This window comes from Saccopteryx bilineata, chromosome 6 (genome assembly GCF_036850765.1).
Source record: "Saccopteryx bilineata isolate mSacBil1 chromosome 6, mSacBil1_pri_phased_curated, whole genome shotgun sequence".
Classification (NCBI taxonomy): domain Eukaryota; kingdom Metazoa; phylum Chordata; class Mammalia; order Chiroptera; family Emballonuridae; genus Saccopteryx; species Saccopteryx bilineata.
The window spans coordinates 41,866-58,786 of NC_089495.1; the positions used below are offsets into that span (position 1 = coordinate 41,866).

Sequence of the window (16,921 nt, forward strand, 5' to 3'; positions counted from 1 at the left end):
AAAAAGAAAAACAAATCATAGCTAGAGAAAAAAAAATGGGGGAGGAAAGAGAGACATTACAATTATACACATTCACATACTTTGAGATCCCAGGTTTACGATCAAAGTTCTCCACATTTACCAAGCATTTGGAAAATATTTTTAGAGCATTAAAGAATACATGGAACTTACTAGCTCCACAAAGTTGAATTTCTTGGACTCCTGAAATTTTGATTTAATAAATGTAATCAAGGGAGGACTCAAAAAGACTGTGCCTCTCTTTGTCCACCTGCAGGTCTACCTGTAGAATGATAGCAAATGTCATAAATTGGCACTGTCATTCACGCAAGTCTGTGTTTATGGAATGAACAGAATGCTGGAGCTAGAGGAGAATTTTGGCACCACAAAGTGATCTGATTTTTTTATTTTACAAATAGGAAACAAGAAGCCAAGAGATAAAAGGCGACTAATGCAAGACTTCCGGTTTCTGGTCTTACAAGTAAGAGGCTTGGCAGTTATCATGCCCATCCTCACAGGAGAAAATGTTGTAAGGTACCAAAAGCTACAGAATTAATATTAATACTTTAGGAAGCTTAAAGAACATTTTATTAATTTGAGCTAGGCATGCAGAGAGATTTTGTAAATAATCTTTGTACTTGTGTGATTAGCATCATACCAGGATGGCCAATAGCAGTGTATTGTAAATGCAGAGGGGAGGAGATTTGGACTCTCTGACCTTCCTGCACACCTATAAAGAAGCAAGTGAATAGCTAGCCAGGTGTAGGAAGAGAAAAATTAATTTAAACCTTTCCTTATATTAATGGGCCATTTACAGGCATTTTTCCCCATGGAAACTACCTCTCCCCTCCTAAAGCATGTAGTTAATGTATGTATCTTTGGACAAAGAAATAGCAAATGAACACTAGAAAATATAGGGATGCTTTTAATATGTAAAATGACTTTTTTTTTTTCCAGAGAGAGGGATAGACAGACAGAAACGGAGAGAGATGAGAAGCATCAATCATTAGTTTTTCATTGCGTGTTGCAACACCTTAGTTGTTCATTGATTGCTTTCTCATATGTGCCTTGACCGCGGGCCTTCAGCAGACCGAGTAACCCCTTGCTGGAGCCAGCGACCTTGGGTTCAAGCTGGTGGGCTTTTTTTTTTTCCTCAAACCAGATGAGCCCGCGCTCAGTCTGGTGACCTCGGGGTCTCGAACCTGGGTCCTCTGCATCCCAGTCCAACGCTCTATCCACTGTGCCTCCGCCTGGTCAGGTGTAAAGTGACATTTTTACCATTGTGTTGCCTTGTAAGTTTTAATGTATAGAAGCGTCTTTTTATGAATCCTATAGACAGATGTTATAAACTTACTAATGAATTGTGTCCCATTCCCTCCCTCATCCTTTTCCCAAACCTGTGTAGGAGAAAACAAAGGTTATAAGATTATGCCGAAATGTCAGGCTTTTCCCCTGCCCATGTATAATTAAGGGTATATAACCAGCCCCTAAAATATTATAGATGCACACAATTTGGGACTGCTGCCCCATGTAAGCTATATGTGGCTGACATATTTAAGAAATTTTCTTCTTTAATAAAACTCCTCAAAATTTATCTGGATTTGGTGTCTCTATAAAAACCCGCAGAATTGTGGATTGGGTACTTTATAACATTTGGCTCCCACACAAGGCCAAGGGTGTTTCACATCACCTGGTAGAGGCACCTTGAATCGGCTGGTCTCTCCAGGAGGCTGCCTGGTCCTGCTGGAATCTCAAAGAGAGGTGCCACCTGAAGTGTTTTCAGGGCTCCCTGTCTTCCTGTGGGGTCTGGACAGTACTGTAGATGCCTCTCAGTTCCCAAATTCGACAATTTGGATAATTTGGCAGATAACTTGAGGAAGTAGGAAAGAAATTCTTTTTGCTTTACTGAATTTTCTGGTTTTCTTATGAACTCTTGCTTTCACTTTTCTGTTTCGGACTAGAAGTAGGTAGAGTGGATTTGAGGCTTTGCTGAATTGTGACTTCGAAGATATAGAACTCCAGTGGAGAAGGTAGGGCCTTCAAAGTTATTTTGCTGTTTGTAACTAGTCTATATTCTTTCTGTTTTGGAGTATGAGAAAATAGATTAGACGTGGTCATATGTTTGCAGTACACTCTCCAAGAGCAAGACGTCAGTGGGGAGTTTTAGTGGTCCTGCTTTGGGTTTTGCTGGGGAACATCTGGTTATAATTTGGAGGGACGATTGTAGGGGATTGGTTCCTGCTTCAGGCTCTCAGGAATATCTGCTGGTACCTTAGATGGACATTAATAGGAACCGAGTGTATCAGGTCCACCAGTTCTGCAGTGGGCCTTCAGAGACATCAGTTTCTCTAAGAGAGGTATTAGTAGGAACTTCATCCTGCACAGGACTTCTGGAGGTATCTAGTAGGGCTCTCAGTTAAATGCCAGAAGTGGGGACAATTGTTTCTATCTCTGGGAGGACATGGTGGAGGTTGAGTCTATCCGGGATTAGTCAGCCTCGCATTGCACTGAATCAGTGGAGGCTGAGCTAACCTGGATTGATCTCGCCCCAAACTTCCAGAGACTTCTCTGTGTTTGTTGAGATCTCAGTATTTCTTTTTCTTACTTTTGTCTAAAATTCCTGAGTTTAAGTCTAAAGTCCTTGCAGGGATGCAGCCTGTGTACACCTGAGAGGCCACGAGGGGGAGCCCTTCCCTCGTTTATAAAGGTGCACTCATGTGAGTGTGTGTGTGTGTGTGTGTGTGTGTGTGTCTTTTATGTCTAAATGTATCTGTTTTAAGGCCTGGCTTAGGTCTTTTGTGTCAAAATTGGAAGCTTCTGACTAAAAAGCAATCTTAAGTGGCGAATCGTTGTTCTCTTTTTGTTCTCAAATTAGCTTTAGGGCACCCTGTTGTTAGCTTTCTCCTCTGAAGGAAATAATTCTCTTCTGTTGGCTTCTTCCCCTTGTCTTGTATAATAATTAATACCTCTATAGTCAAATACCCTTTATTCTGGGTGCTAGTTAATTATCTGTCTTACCTTTCTTGCTTTACTGGTGCACTTATTTCTGGATTCTTCTGAACTAGTTTTTTTTTTTCTTTTTCTTTTTTTTTTTTTTTTCATTTTTCTGAAGCTGGAAACAGGGAGAGACAGTCAGACAGACTCCCGCATGCGCCCGACCGGGATCCACCCGGCACGCCCACCAGGGGCGGTGCTCTGCCCCCCAGGGGGCGATGCTCTGCCCATCCTGGGCGTCGCCATATTGCGACCAGAGCCACTCTAGCACCTGAGGCAGAGGCCACAGAGCCAAGCCCAGCGCCCAGGCCATCTTTGCTCCAATGGAGCCTTGGCTGCGGGAGGGGAAGAGAGAGACAGAGAGGAAAGTGCGGCGGAGGGGTGGAGAAGCAAATGGGCGCTTCTCCTATGTGCCCTGGCCAGGAATCGAACCCGGGTCCTCCACACGCTAGGCCGATGCTCTACCACTGAGCCAACTGGCCAGGGCACTTCTGAACTAGTTTTAATTCTATAATTGGTGGCCTTGGCCACCAATTAAATAAGGGAGGAGGGTCCACTTTACAAAAGACCCCATTAGATTGTCTTTGAAAGCACTTTCAAGAAGCTTATGAAGACAACCATTAATATAAAATTAAATGGTCCAAAAAAAAGGCTTTGCACTCTTTGTGAATCAGAATGGCCTAGTTTCAAGGTTGAGTGGCTACTAATTGGAACCTTTAATCCCCAGATAGTAAGGGCAGTCTGGAATATAGTAACTGGGAATCCAGGCTGTCTTGATTAGTTTCCATATATTGATCAATGGCTAAATTTAAAAATAAATCCACCTCAATGGCTAAAAGCTTGCTCCATACAAAGAGGGTGCCACATCTTCCTACTCAGGCCAGATTTGAGTTTGAAACAGGATAAAAGAATAACTAAGGCAATAGTAGCAGCACTTCAACAGACAAACTTTTTAAGGGTGAGGGATCACCAAAGAAGCAAAATAGAGAAGAAAGAAAATTGAGAAAAAAATAGGACTCAGCAAGAAAAGAATCAATGCGCTTATTGTAAGGAAGAGGGCCGTTGGAAAAATAAATGTCCCATATTACAAGCAGCCACAGGAAGGAAAGAAAAGAGAAGCACACAAATTGAAAGTGTTTATCCAGACTCTAGAGCCGAAAGACTAGCAAATAGGCAGTTTGAGGAATAGAAAACCCAAGCAGGGACACGCGGTGTGCAGAACGATGGAGTTGGGGCGAGGCTGTGGGGAGGCAAACGTGGACATGCCTTTTCCTAGCTGCGCTCCTGCCCTCACCACCACAGTGCACCCAGGCAGAAGGTGAGCCCCACTGCTGCCTCCAAACGCATGGTTAGGCTAAGGTTCAGCTTGCTCTGTGCAGAGTGTCGGGGAAAGGCAATAAAGTAAGGGTAAGGTGACTAAAAATATAGAATGGAGACTAGTTTCAAATATCCACCTACAAACCAAAAGAGGTTTTGCCCATTTGAAAAAAACAGGGTAGGAATAGTATTAAAAATTAGAACTTTGCTTTAGAAAATGTTAAAGGAGAGAAAAAGCATTTAGAAGTTAAACCATAGGTGTGAACCTTGCTAGTTAATTGGCAGTTTCTGAAATTAAATTGCAGCTCCAAAAGGAGTAATACAATCATGAGTAATACGATTATAGAAAATTAAATTATTAGAAATAACCCCTCTGTGGGTTGGGATAGTAGCTTGTTGCCCTCCACTGGGGTAAAAAATTAGAGAAAAATTCCAACACTCTCCCGCAGGGCCAAGGAGATGTTAAAGTCTCTCCAAGTCTCTCAGCTATGTAGAAGGCATGCAGTTCATAATGGAGACCCTTTGCATTAGCCAAAATAGTAAAAATTATAAAAAGAATTTTAGGGAATTGAGGAAAAATTGGAAAACTCATATAGGCTGAAGCAGCCCACTGTTAGAAAGGTAAATTTATAAAAAATGTATTTTTAATTGCTGCTTTTTTTGGTAAGAAATAAAGGTAAACCACTGCCTGGGGGAGGAAATGAAAGTCGGCTTGGTTTTTGGAAATGCTGGTTCTAAATGCCCGCCCATCCACACCCCTCTCACATGGAAATCGTGTCCCTAATCTGGCAGTGAAGGAGAAGAGAATGGGAGCCCTGAGAAGGATGGGCGCCACTTTGGAAATGTGCCCGGAGCCTCGCTGCTGCTGCCATCCTGTGCTTGGCCAGGCTAGGGTTCAGTCAGCCCTCGGGTTGTGCAAAGAGAAGCAGGCATGTCGGATGCCTCCTTTTTTCCTCCTCTCTTAAGAACCCAGGTTGGCAAACTGCCATTTGCAAAGAGCTCACAGGTCACATAGGACTTTTAGTCCTCTTAGGTATAGCTCTCGAATGAAGAGCCAAGTGTGGGCGCTGCCTCAATAGGGAAGGTGCCTACATATATAATTCTAATTTAAAACTTAGCTCTTAAAAGAAAATTTAGTTCTTGTACTGTTAGTAATTGGCTCTATTAACTAATAGGTTTTCCAACCACTAGGTTAGGAGTGGTGACTTATTGTTCCCCCACTATTTTTTAAAAAAAGTATTTCCATGTTAAAAGTATATGTTATTTCAAAGGTCTTTTGTTAATTTTTATTTGTTTTATAGCCTAGTGATACTGAAATCTTAGTTTAAATATTAGAAGTTGTTAATGTCTTTTTATGTAATATTTAGTTTATTATCATTTTACAACAATATTGTTCAATGTTAAGTAATATAAGGAAAGGAGTCATGCCCTGGAACTCCTGTGAATCTATTTTATCATGCTCTTTGTTTGAAAATTCTTTTGAATGCTAATGTACTGAGTTATTCAGCAGCGAAGAGACTCTGGAATCCTAAAGGAGACACCAAAAACTGTTTCTCCTGATTTCATCCAGCTAGTAACCCTGCTTGTGTCTTTTTCCAAGAGTTTATATAGACAGAAAAGGGCCCTCAAGTCCCTCAGTGAGATCTTCTGAGCATGGCTTTTAAGGTCTATAATGACCAATAAAGGAGACAGAAAAGGCAAGTGGAGCCCAAAAGAGATCAGGAAAATAACAGCTTCTGGAATATACCCTTAAAGGCTCCAATGTCTCAAAGGGGCTTCATAAGATTTCATCAGGGCCCTGCTTCAAAAGTGGAAAGAAAGGTCATTGAGCTGAGGTCTGCCAGGTCTCAGCCCCACCAGGATACATACCTCTGCAGAGAGAAAAAGGGACACAAGAAGGTAAGCTGCCCCCTTGCTCCATGGAGGTAGGGTTCAGTCTCTTCCAACCCTAATCCAGCTACCTGTGACCTGACCTTGCCCAGCCTACTCGGACTTACCATTGAAGGCTAAAAGGTGCCCAAGGCTACTGGCCCCATCTCGCAACACCATTTACAAGCCTAAGGTATTTCTTCCAAGTAGCAGGTAAAACTGATCTCATTTCTTGTAAACACGAGGGACATTTACTATGCCTTGCCTGAATAGTTAAGTTTTATTTATCTCTCGAAGATCTCTACTGTGGGTATTAACAGTCTAATTTCTGTCACTTTGTTTAATGTATAGTGTCTCCTTTATTCCTCTTTTCTCAATGCACCATGCCTATTGTAGGCTGGGACCTGCTCCTAATTCCAGCTAGAAACAATTATTAGGGCTTAGTCTCTAGCTGCAAAGTGTAGAAATGTGACCACAGTTCCAGTGCCTTGTATACTTTTCCTGAATATGTATGATTCATGCTATTTAGGACATTTCTCAGACTGAAATAGAAATTAGGCTCATTTGTAAATAATATAAAGCAGCAATGGTGTCAACATAGATTCAGTGAAATTACATTAACATGTTAAGAGCATTTGTGACTGTAACAATTTTATTTTGGATCCTGTTATATTAGTTAGAACTTTGCTTTGTTTAATAATCTAATAGGCTTTAGTCATTTTTATTGTATTAAGATGCTTGTTATAGTATTTGTTAACATTACCTATTTGAATTTTATTGTTTATTTTATATTTTTCCAGTCTGCCTCAAAATCTGGACATAGGAATTCAAATAGATAGAAAGATGCCACCCAAAACCAGTAGGGTCTTGGGATCTTTATTGCCAAAGGTTTATTCAAAACCAATTAGAAAAAGATTTTACCAAGAAAAATGAATTTTCCCAAGTAAACATTTAGAAATACACTTTAATAAAATAATTGACAATTGTTAGGAAATTGCTATATATGGTTCTTTCCAGATTTAGCTTGCCCTTTCTAATATTGGACCTGCATTTGTGTCTACAGTCTCAAAGCTAGTAGAAAAGAAACCGAATATAAATTAGGAACTAATTTGAAGTTACATTGCACCCGCAGGTACCCAAAGGTTCAGGGCAAATAAAATGCATGAATCAAATAGTAAAAGAAATGTAACCACTCTTTCCCTAACTACTTGCAGGATTTACAGGTTACTCAGCAAACTGTTCAAAAGACTGTTCAAGAGGTGCTTCCAGAATTACCAGGAGATCAAGTACATCACTCAAGGACTGACTCTCATGAGGATGGGTCCACACACCATGATCCTGACCACTCCCATTGCTGCTAAGGTACAAGGATGGCATGCTCTACTTCAACCACAAACCAAATGCTGGTTGGTTTACGTATGGCAAATGCATGAAGAAACTTACTAAGGACTTTCTTTTAATTAGACTTTGGGAAAAGGGAAACTAAGGTAAAAAAAAGTCAACTTAATTGTCACTAAAGGTTAAAGAGTTCTGATGAAAAGTAAATTGTTATAAAAGCCAATTAATTTTATGTAAGTTGCAAAAGATTTGTACAATTTTTAGAAAATCAATCAGTAATATTTCTTTAGTGAACTGTATTGCTGTTTCTTAAATATCTATTACATGTTATAAGTTAATATCTTCTACACAACAGCTTCATGCTCTTCAGTAAATTAAGTAAATGATTTGATTTAGGAAATAAAAACAGTAGGGATTGTTGTAAGGTACCAAAAGCTACAGAATTAATATTAATATTTTAAGGAGCTTAAAGAATATTTTATTAATTTGGGCTATGCATGCAAAGAAATTTTATAAATAATCTTTGTACTTGTGTGATTAGCATCATACCAGGATGACCAATAGCATTGTATTGTAAATGCAGAGGGGAGGAAATTTGGATTTTATGACCTCCCCTCATACCTATAAGTAAGCAAGTGAATAGCTATCCAGGTGTAGTAAGAAAAAAATTAAAATAAACCTTATATTAATGGACCATTTACAGGCATTTGTCTCCATGGAAACTACCTCTCCCCTCCTGAAAAGTGTGTAGTTAATGTATGTATCTTTAGACAAAGGAATAGCAAATGAACACTAGAAAATATAGGAATGTCTTTTAATATGTAAAGTGACATTTTTACCATTGTGTTGCCTTGTAAGTTTTAATATGTAGAAGCGTCCTTTTATGAATCCTATAGACAGATGTTATAAACTTGTTAATGAATTGTGTCCCATTCTCCCCCTCATCCTTTTCCCAAACCTGTATAGGAGAAAACAAAGGTTATAAGCTTATGCAGTGATGTCAGGATTTTTCCCCACCCATGTATAATTAAGTGTATATAACCAGCACCTATAATATTATAGACAGACAATTTGGGTCTGCTGCCCTCTGTAAGCTATATGTGGCCGACATATTTAATAAATTTTCTCCTTTAATAAAACTCCTCAAAATTTATCTAGACTTGATGTCTCTATGAAAACCCGCAGAATTGTGGATTGAGTACTTTACAACAAAAAAAGCTAAATAAGGTGAAAATAAACTATTCCTCCTGAATCCAACAACTAATTAAAGTCAGAGAAAAACCAATTTCTCAAAAACTGTATAGACATTTGAATATGGAAAATAAGAGCGTATCAGAGCAGAAGCTTGTTGCTGCAGCCAATATCACACTTTATTTAAGAACTCTCCAGTGGGTCCAAGATGGTGGCATTTGTGGACACTGAGCTTCTGCCTGTTGTACAAAAGCTTCCACCAAAATCTACAAAATTAATATTAGTATTTTAGGAAGTTTAAAAAACATTTCATGGCCCTGGCCAGTTTGCTCAGTGGTAGAGTGTTGGCCTGGTGTGCAGGAGTCCCAGGTTTGATTCCCGGCCAGGGCACACAGGAGAAGCGCCCATCTGCTTCTCCACCCCTCCCCCTCTCCTTCCTCTCTGTCTCTCTCTTCCCCTCCTGCAGCCAAGGCTCCATTGGAGCAAAGTTGGCCCGGGCACTGAGGATGGCTCTATGGCCTCTGCCTCAGGCACTAGAATGGCTCTGATTACAACAGAGCAATGGCCCAGATGGGCAGAGCATCGCCCTCTGATGGGCATGCCAGGTGGATCATGGTCGGGTGCATGCAGGAGTCTGTCTGACTGCCTCCCCATTTCCAACTTCAGAAAAATACAAAAACAAAACAAAACAAAACAAAACAAAAAACACATTTCATTAATTTGGGCTAGGCATACAGAGAGATTTTGTAAATAATCTTTGTACTTATGTGATTAGCATAAAACCAAGATGGCCAATGGCATTGTGTTGTAAATGCAAAGGGGAAGGAGACTTGGATTATCTGACCTTTTCACACACTTATGGGGAAATGAGTAAATAGCTAGCCAGGTGCAGAAAGAAAAAAAATTTTAAAAAACCTTTTCTTATATTAATGTGCCATTTACAGGCATTTGTCCCCATGGAAACTACCTCTCCCCTCCTGAAAGCATGTAGTTAATATATGTATCTTTAACCAAAGGAATAACAAATGAACACTAAAATTATAGAAATGTCTTTTAGTATGTAAAGTAACTGTTGCCTTGTAAGTTTTAATATGTAAAAATATTTTTGTAAACCCTATAGACGAATGTTATAAACTTGCTAATGAATTGTGTCCCATCCCCCCTTCATTCTTTTTTCAAACCTGTGTAGGTGATAACAAAGCTTATACCATAATGTCAGGCTTTTTCCCCGCCCATATATACTTAAGGGTATATAACCAGCCCCTAAAATATTATAGACACACACGATTTGAGACTGCTGCCCCATGTAAGCTATATGCGGCCAACATATTTAAGAAATTTCCTCCTTTAATAAAACTCTTCAAAATTTATCTGGACTTGGTGTCTATGAAAACACGTGAAATTGTGGATTGGGTACTTTATAACATTTGGTGCCCAATGTGGGGCCTATGGTATTTCACATCACCTGGTAGAGGCACTCCGAATTGGCTGGTCTCTCCACGAGGCTGCCCAGTCCCACTTGAATCTCAAGGAGAGGCATGCCACCTGACATGTTTTCAGAGCTCCTGGTCTTCCTCTGGGTCCAAAAAGTCCTCCGGTAGACACCTCCTGGTTTCCAAATTCAACAATTTAGACCAGTGTTTCCCAACCTTTTTTGTGCCATGCCCCACCTTAACCTTTCTAAAATTTTTATGTCCCCCCCATGTAACATACATAATTTTTAACATTAAAAAATTGATTTGTTCACTTAATAAACATAAATGATAGGTTCTAGGAAGAAAGCACTATGAAATTGTTAACAAAACACAGTAAGTAAAATTTCAAAACATATAATGAAAATCAGAAATTTAAATTCCAAATAATTTTAATACAGATTTTTCTATATTAATTTATTATTTTAATTTAGTGTGATCCTTTTGCTTGATGCTTGCTGCATAGAGATTTTATATTAGGTTCCAATTTGGTTAGCTTTAGTCTCAAGTCTCCACATTGTGTTATATCCAGCCAATTTCTTTTTTTTACCAGTAAATCATTTACAGCACTAAATCCACATTCAGCTAAAAATGAAGATGGAAACGGTAGCAATAGTTTTCTTGCACATTTGGTTGAATTTGGGTATTTGATTTGTTTCCTCACAAAGCCATGCCATCGCTCCTTTGATATTAAATAAAGCTTTAACTGACTCATCATTTTGCAATTCTGCGAGTAATTCTTGATACTGCATATTTGATATGTCAGACAAATCCACTAACATTGGCTGCATCATCCATGCTGGGAAATCAATTTGTTTTAAATCAGAAAATCTTTCTTTTAAATCAGCCGATAGAATATTCAAATGATTGACAATAACAAGTAAAGCGGTATCAGTTACTTCACATTTTTGGAGCCAATGAAACTGTTTAAAGTTTTTGTTGTTAATATGTTTCTGACATAACTCAATATTGGTAATGAAACCAAATATCTTTGCTTTTGCATTGACAAGAGTTTTATTTGTTCCTTGAAGTTGCTTATTTAATACATTTAGTTTTTCAAAGATATCGGCTAAATAACTCACAAATGCTTTACCATCTATCGTTAACAGATACTTCATTTCAGGTTTGTCGCTTAAAAAATCACTAAGAGTATAAAACAGTTCCATAAATCTTTTCAGTTTCCTTTAGATAGCCATCTTACTTCAGTATGAAGTAAAAGTCTCACATGGTCTTCATTTTGTTCTTCACAAAATAGCTTGAAAAGACACTCACATTTGGCACTAGCTTTAATAGCATTAACACACTTTATTACTGTATGTAATACTTCATTCAGAACAGGCGAGATGTTTTTAGCTACCAAGTTTTCCCTATGAACAACACAATGCACAAGAATCATTTCTGGATTCGCATCTTTCATCAATTTTAAGCAGCCATTTTTCTTGCCCATCATATTGGGAGCACCATCTGCAGCACAAGATGTTATATTTTTCATTGGTATATCATTGACATCTAAGTAGTTTTTTAGCTTATTATATATATATATATCTTTGGAGGTAGTGGTGCTTTCTAATCTTTTACAGAACATTTCTTCAGCAAAATGTCCTTTATCAATATATCTTACATAAGTTATCAATACTGCCTCACTGTCTCTCAAAGTTGATTCATCCATTTGCAAGGAGAATTTTCTTGTTTTCAGCTTTTCAATAAGTTGTTTTTCAATATCCTCACTCATTTCGTCTATTCTTCTGCTAACAGAATTGTTACTGAGTGGCATAGCTTTTACATCTTTGTCATCTTTTTCAAGAACAGTTTTAAGAAATGCTGATATTGACGGTTTTATTAAATTCTCTCCTATAGTGTGATTTTCTCCAGTTTTAGCGATGAATAAAGAAATTTGATAACTAGCCTCAAGAACACGATTATTAGTTGAAGTATGAGCAGTAAATAGAGACTTTAATGTTGTTCTTTTTTCAAAAATTTTCTTTAAAGTTTTAAAGTAACTCAAATCTGAATTAATATGAGCACTATGTTTCGCCTTCAAATGCGCCTCAAGACGACCTCGTTTCATTGATTTGTTGGTCAAGCATTGCTGGCATAAAAGACAAAAAGGAATCCGCTCATCATGAACAGCGAGTATGAACCCAAATTTTAAATATTCCTCTGAATATTGACGAGTTATTTTCTTGCTTGCACCACTCATTTTACTATGGGCTATAATAAAAATAAGATCAATTAAAAAACTAATATTAAAATATGTGTTAAAATATATTCAATGTGACATAGAGTAAACGTATACTAAAAATTCATATTTATTTAAATGTATATAACACATTTACTATATTACCACCGCAAATCAAAAGGTATCTATATTTTTTCCACTTGACAAAATTTTCTGGAAAGTTATGCTTCTAAAATTAAAATTGTGCATGCACTATTATAGCCCCAATAATATTTATAAACTATTAGTGCTTTCTAGCCCCAATGCAAGAAGTACTTAATAAAGAGTTTAATATTGATAAAAATAAAATCAAATACTTACCAATTATATCTATACAATATATATGTATATTTATTAAATCAACGAGCTTTTACAACAGTTTTGACTGACACTTATTTCAAATTAACACCAACTGAATGATGTGAAACACTACAGAAGTTGCGATGGGCCAATTAGGTGAGAATAACTGCATTGTTTAGCGAGTTTTTAAAACGTCCGGGGTTCCCCGCGGCAGATGGCACGCTCCGTGGTGAACCCAGGACGAAGTTTACTTGACGACGCCAATCACCCAGTTGATATTTTGGTCTCGTCAAACGAAATTATACTTAATATACCGCAATTATTTAAGAATTGCATTTTTTGTTAAATTTGGCACCGATATCTAGCATTGCATTTCGCCCGGGGCGAAAGAATTAAAGTCGTGTCAATTTTCAAATTGTCCCCCTTAACTATCGAATTGCGCCCCTGTGGGGCGTGGGCCCCACGTTGGGAAACACCGATCTAGAGTGTTGTGGTGAGACCACCAGAAGCCCTTCCTCTGCTCACTCATCCGGGTCTCCTGTCAATCTGACGAGAATGCAACTTCTAATCGTGTAGACCAGGGGTAGTCAACCTTTTTATACCTACTGCCCACTTTTGTATCTTTGTTAGTAGTAAAATTTTCTAGTCACCCACCGGTTCCACAGTAATGGTGATTTATAAAGTAGGGAAGTAACTTTATAAAATTTATAAAGCAAAAAAAAAAAAAATTATATAGCAGAGTTACAGCAAGTTAAAGCATATATTATAATAATAATTACCAAGTACTTTATGTCGGATTTTTGCTAAATTTGGCAGAATAAATCTTTGTAAAACAACTTACCATAGTTAAATCTATCTTTTTATTTATATTTTATACTTTGGTTGCTCCGCTACCACCCACCATGAAAGCTGGAGCGCCCCCTAGTGGGCGGGAGGGACCAGGTTCACCAGACCAAAGTGGCTGCACCTTTTCATGTGCAAACGCAGCCGTTCTGAGGAAGCTCCCAAGCCTTAGGCATCTGGAATGTGGCTGAGCCTGGGTGGGCAATTTCCAGTCTCCGTTCTTTTGGATGCAGAACAAACCTCTCAGCATCTTTGTTCTCTCACTTGCAAAATTTCCGATTTTTATAGCATTCGTTGTGGAAAGACCTAGGCTGAGGACTTGGCTCTGCCTCCTGAAAGCCTGTGAGGTTGCCCCTAGCAACGTTCAGGTAAACTAGGACCAGAAGGAGTGCACTCGAGTCTGGTGTCCAGTTTGGAGGACGTGCTCCTGAACAGTGGTCCCACAGTAGTGTATGCCTCATGTCCGCCCCACTGCCTGTCTCCCTGGTGGCCCCAGCCACTCATCCCAGCCCCTGTCCTGTACCTTCCATCTAGCTCGCTCCTCACCTCTCACCCCAAGTCCTCCCCACTACTCACCTCACACCTCAGGGCATGATTCCTTCCTCTTGCCTCCCAACTACCTGCCTGCCTGACGTCCAGGACACCTGGCTATGTCTCAAGTTGAGCCACATTCCTCACTCTCCTCAGATTCAACCGCCTCAAGTCTTAACTTGCCACACAACAGCAACTACTATACAACGCATATTTTAAAAAATGAGCTAAGAAGACATCTTTATCATACAAAATTTACCTATACATGTGTCTAATTACCAAACTTTGTGTTCTGTTCCCTCTATTTGGAAGTAGTGCACTCCTGAATCCTGTTCAGAGGTGCTCACTAAAAGTGGTCCCACCAGAAACCCTGAGGACTGTCCCTAGAAACTGGTCCTGAGGAAGTGCTCACTTGTGTGCAGCCTGGAGAAAGCGCTCACAGAACTCCTGCTGCAAAAGTACACCAGTTCCCCTCGGCATCCCCAGTGGTCCTCAAGCACATGCTGTAGCTGGTGGAGAAATCACCTCCACGGCTCCCCTGCTCCGTTCCTCAGGCACCCCCACCTCTCACTGGCTGAACCTGGATAAAAAACTCACCCCCAGTCTTCCCTGGCCCCTTACTACAGAAAACCCTCTGCCCCACAGAAGCTGGCCCCAGCAGACACTACTGGAATGGGGGAGTGGAAGCATGAACAGGAAACGAAGGTTGAGAATACAAAGGCCACATAGAGGGGTGTATCATGACACGCTCCCTCAAGAGCTGGCAAGTAACGTCCCTGGAAAAAGTGCACTCCCAACGCCAGTGTTCTCAACTGGCCAGCATGTGCCCTCCAGTAAACGCACTTCCAGGACGTGGAGACCAAGCATTTAGGCTGGTCACAAGGGCAGGTTAATCCACACAAGACAAAATGGGAAGGAAAACATCATTCAGTTTTTAGTGGAGGACTCAAAGAACTGTTTGTCTCCACAGAGGCGGTCTGAACAGAACCACTTCTGTGAGGCTGTGAGGCCAGCTGCAGAAAGCTTATAAGAAGTCTATGTCTGTTTCTCTCCCTATGGATTTCCTTCATATGATAAGTGACACAAAAGATGGTCACAAAGAAAATGATCATTTGTGGGTGAAAGGTTTCCATAAAGAAAAACAGTGAGTCTTTAATCCAAGTACATACTTTGCAAGTATTTATTCATGCCAATGTAGCTAGCTGTAACAGAGGAAAATGACTCAAAATCTTTCTTAATTCTACCAAATCCTGCAATTTGGGACCAAAAAGGCTGAAAAGTGAGCTAAAACAATATTATCTTTTACAGCAGGTGTCCATGACCTCTCAGCTGCAGGAGTTTCTAGAGGTCAGCAGTGTCCCAGCCATTAATTTCAAGTGTCCAGCTTAACAAAACTGTGGAAGGTATAACACTGCTTATTTCCCTCACACCTTGTCAGCTCTAACAGCTGGGTTAACAATAAAATTAACATGGTCAGATATACAGGAGATATTCAATGTTTAATACATGCATACAGGAAATTCACATACTAATGAATACTAACATCAGGGAAGCAATATTGGGTAGATAAGACATTTTGGAAAATGGGAAAACAGGGTCTTAGATTCTAGAGATGAAATGAGTGGCATGCAGGTAATTTAAGAAAAGTGTAGCTTATGTGACACTTTTTAACTTTTGTAAAGTAACAGTAGATTAGAGTTTCGATTACAAGAAAAATTATTGCATTATATTATTTTCCATAGAACTGTAAACCCATTTTTGCCCTAAACTGTATTATGCAAACATAAAAAAGATGAAAATTATATAATAACGTACAGTAGAGTTGAAGGGAAAAAACCATTAGTAAAAATGAAGAGCACTTCATATCAATAAGTATAACACCAGAAAGATTTAAATTCACATGCACTTAATAACATCAACTCAAATTATAGAGAATAGCACAGCAGAAATTAGACAAATTTATACTCAAAACAGATTTAACACACCACTCTCATTCATGGATGAAGCGTAAATATTTCAGGAACCATAGATCCCCTCAAAAAAATCTGTAAGGATAAAAGAAATTGAACATGAGCAGCAAATTGGATTTAACATTCATGGATAATCCCATTACACCCAACACTTCCCACTGACCTGCACTAAGGTGTTATTCCCACGATGCACACAAGATGGCAGCAAAGAAGCACACTTGGAACAATTTAAAAAGTGACCATACTGAGCTATAAAGTAGGTTTCAACAAACTTTAGAGCAGGGGTCTCAAACTCAACTCAGCACGTGGGCCGCAGAGCAAGATCACAGCTGCTTGGCAGGCCGCACTAGGTCTACAAAAGGCAACTGTTACGCACACTTTTCTCACTGCAGTTGAAAACAAAAAAAATCAGTACAACAAGCACAATCGTACATGCAGTTTACTCAGTGTCACAAAACGACCAGAAACTGTAGTTCACATCACAACTGCTGTTAACTAAGCTAATATCTAGCTAGGATGCTAGAGAAATGAAAAATACAAGTAGGCCCCTAGGCTTACTTAATTTTATCCAAAATATTTTGAACTTCGTGGATTAGTCTGGGAGCCGCACAAAATTGTTAGGCGGGCCGCATGCGGCCCGTGGGCCGTGAGTTTGAGACCCCTGCTTTAGAGGTTTGAAGTTATACAATGTATGTTTCTTGCTCACAGTTAATGTAGAGATCATAATCCAAGGCAACTAGAAAGTCCTAAGTTACAGCCCTGGCTGGGTAGCTCAATTGGGTAGTGTCATCCTAATACACCAAGGTTGTGAGTTAAAGCCCTGGTTGGGGCATATGCAAGGATCAATCAATGAACACACAGATGGGTGGGACAGCACATCT

At 39.3% G+C, this 16,921-nt stretch overlaps 1 protein-coding gene across 1 annotated transcript in view; it reads right to left on the reverse strand.

Moving 5' to 3' along the window:
* Positions 1 to 16,921, reverse strand: part of LOC136308417 (uncharacterized) — a 61,428-nt gene that overhangs the window by 25,199 nt on the left and 19,308 nt on the right. Inside the window, exon 5 of the mRNA XM_066235754.1 lies at positions 10,172 to 10,314. Coding sequence (XP_066091851.1) covers positions 10,172 to 10,314 — 143 coding nt within the window. The remainder of the gene's footprint in view (positions 1 to 10,171; positions 10,315 to 16,921) is intronic.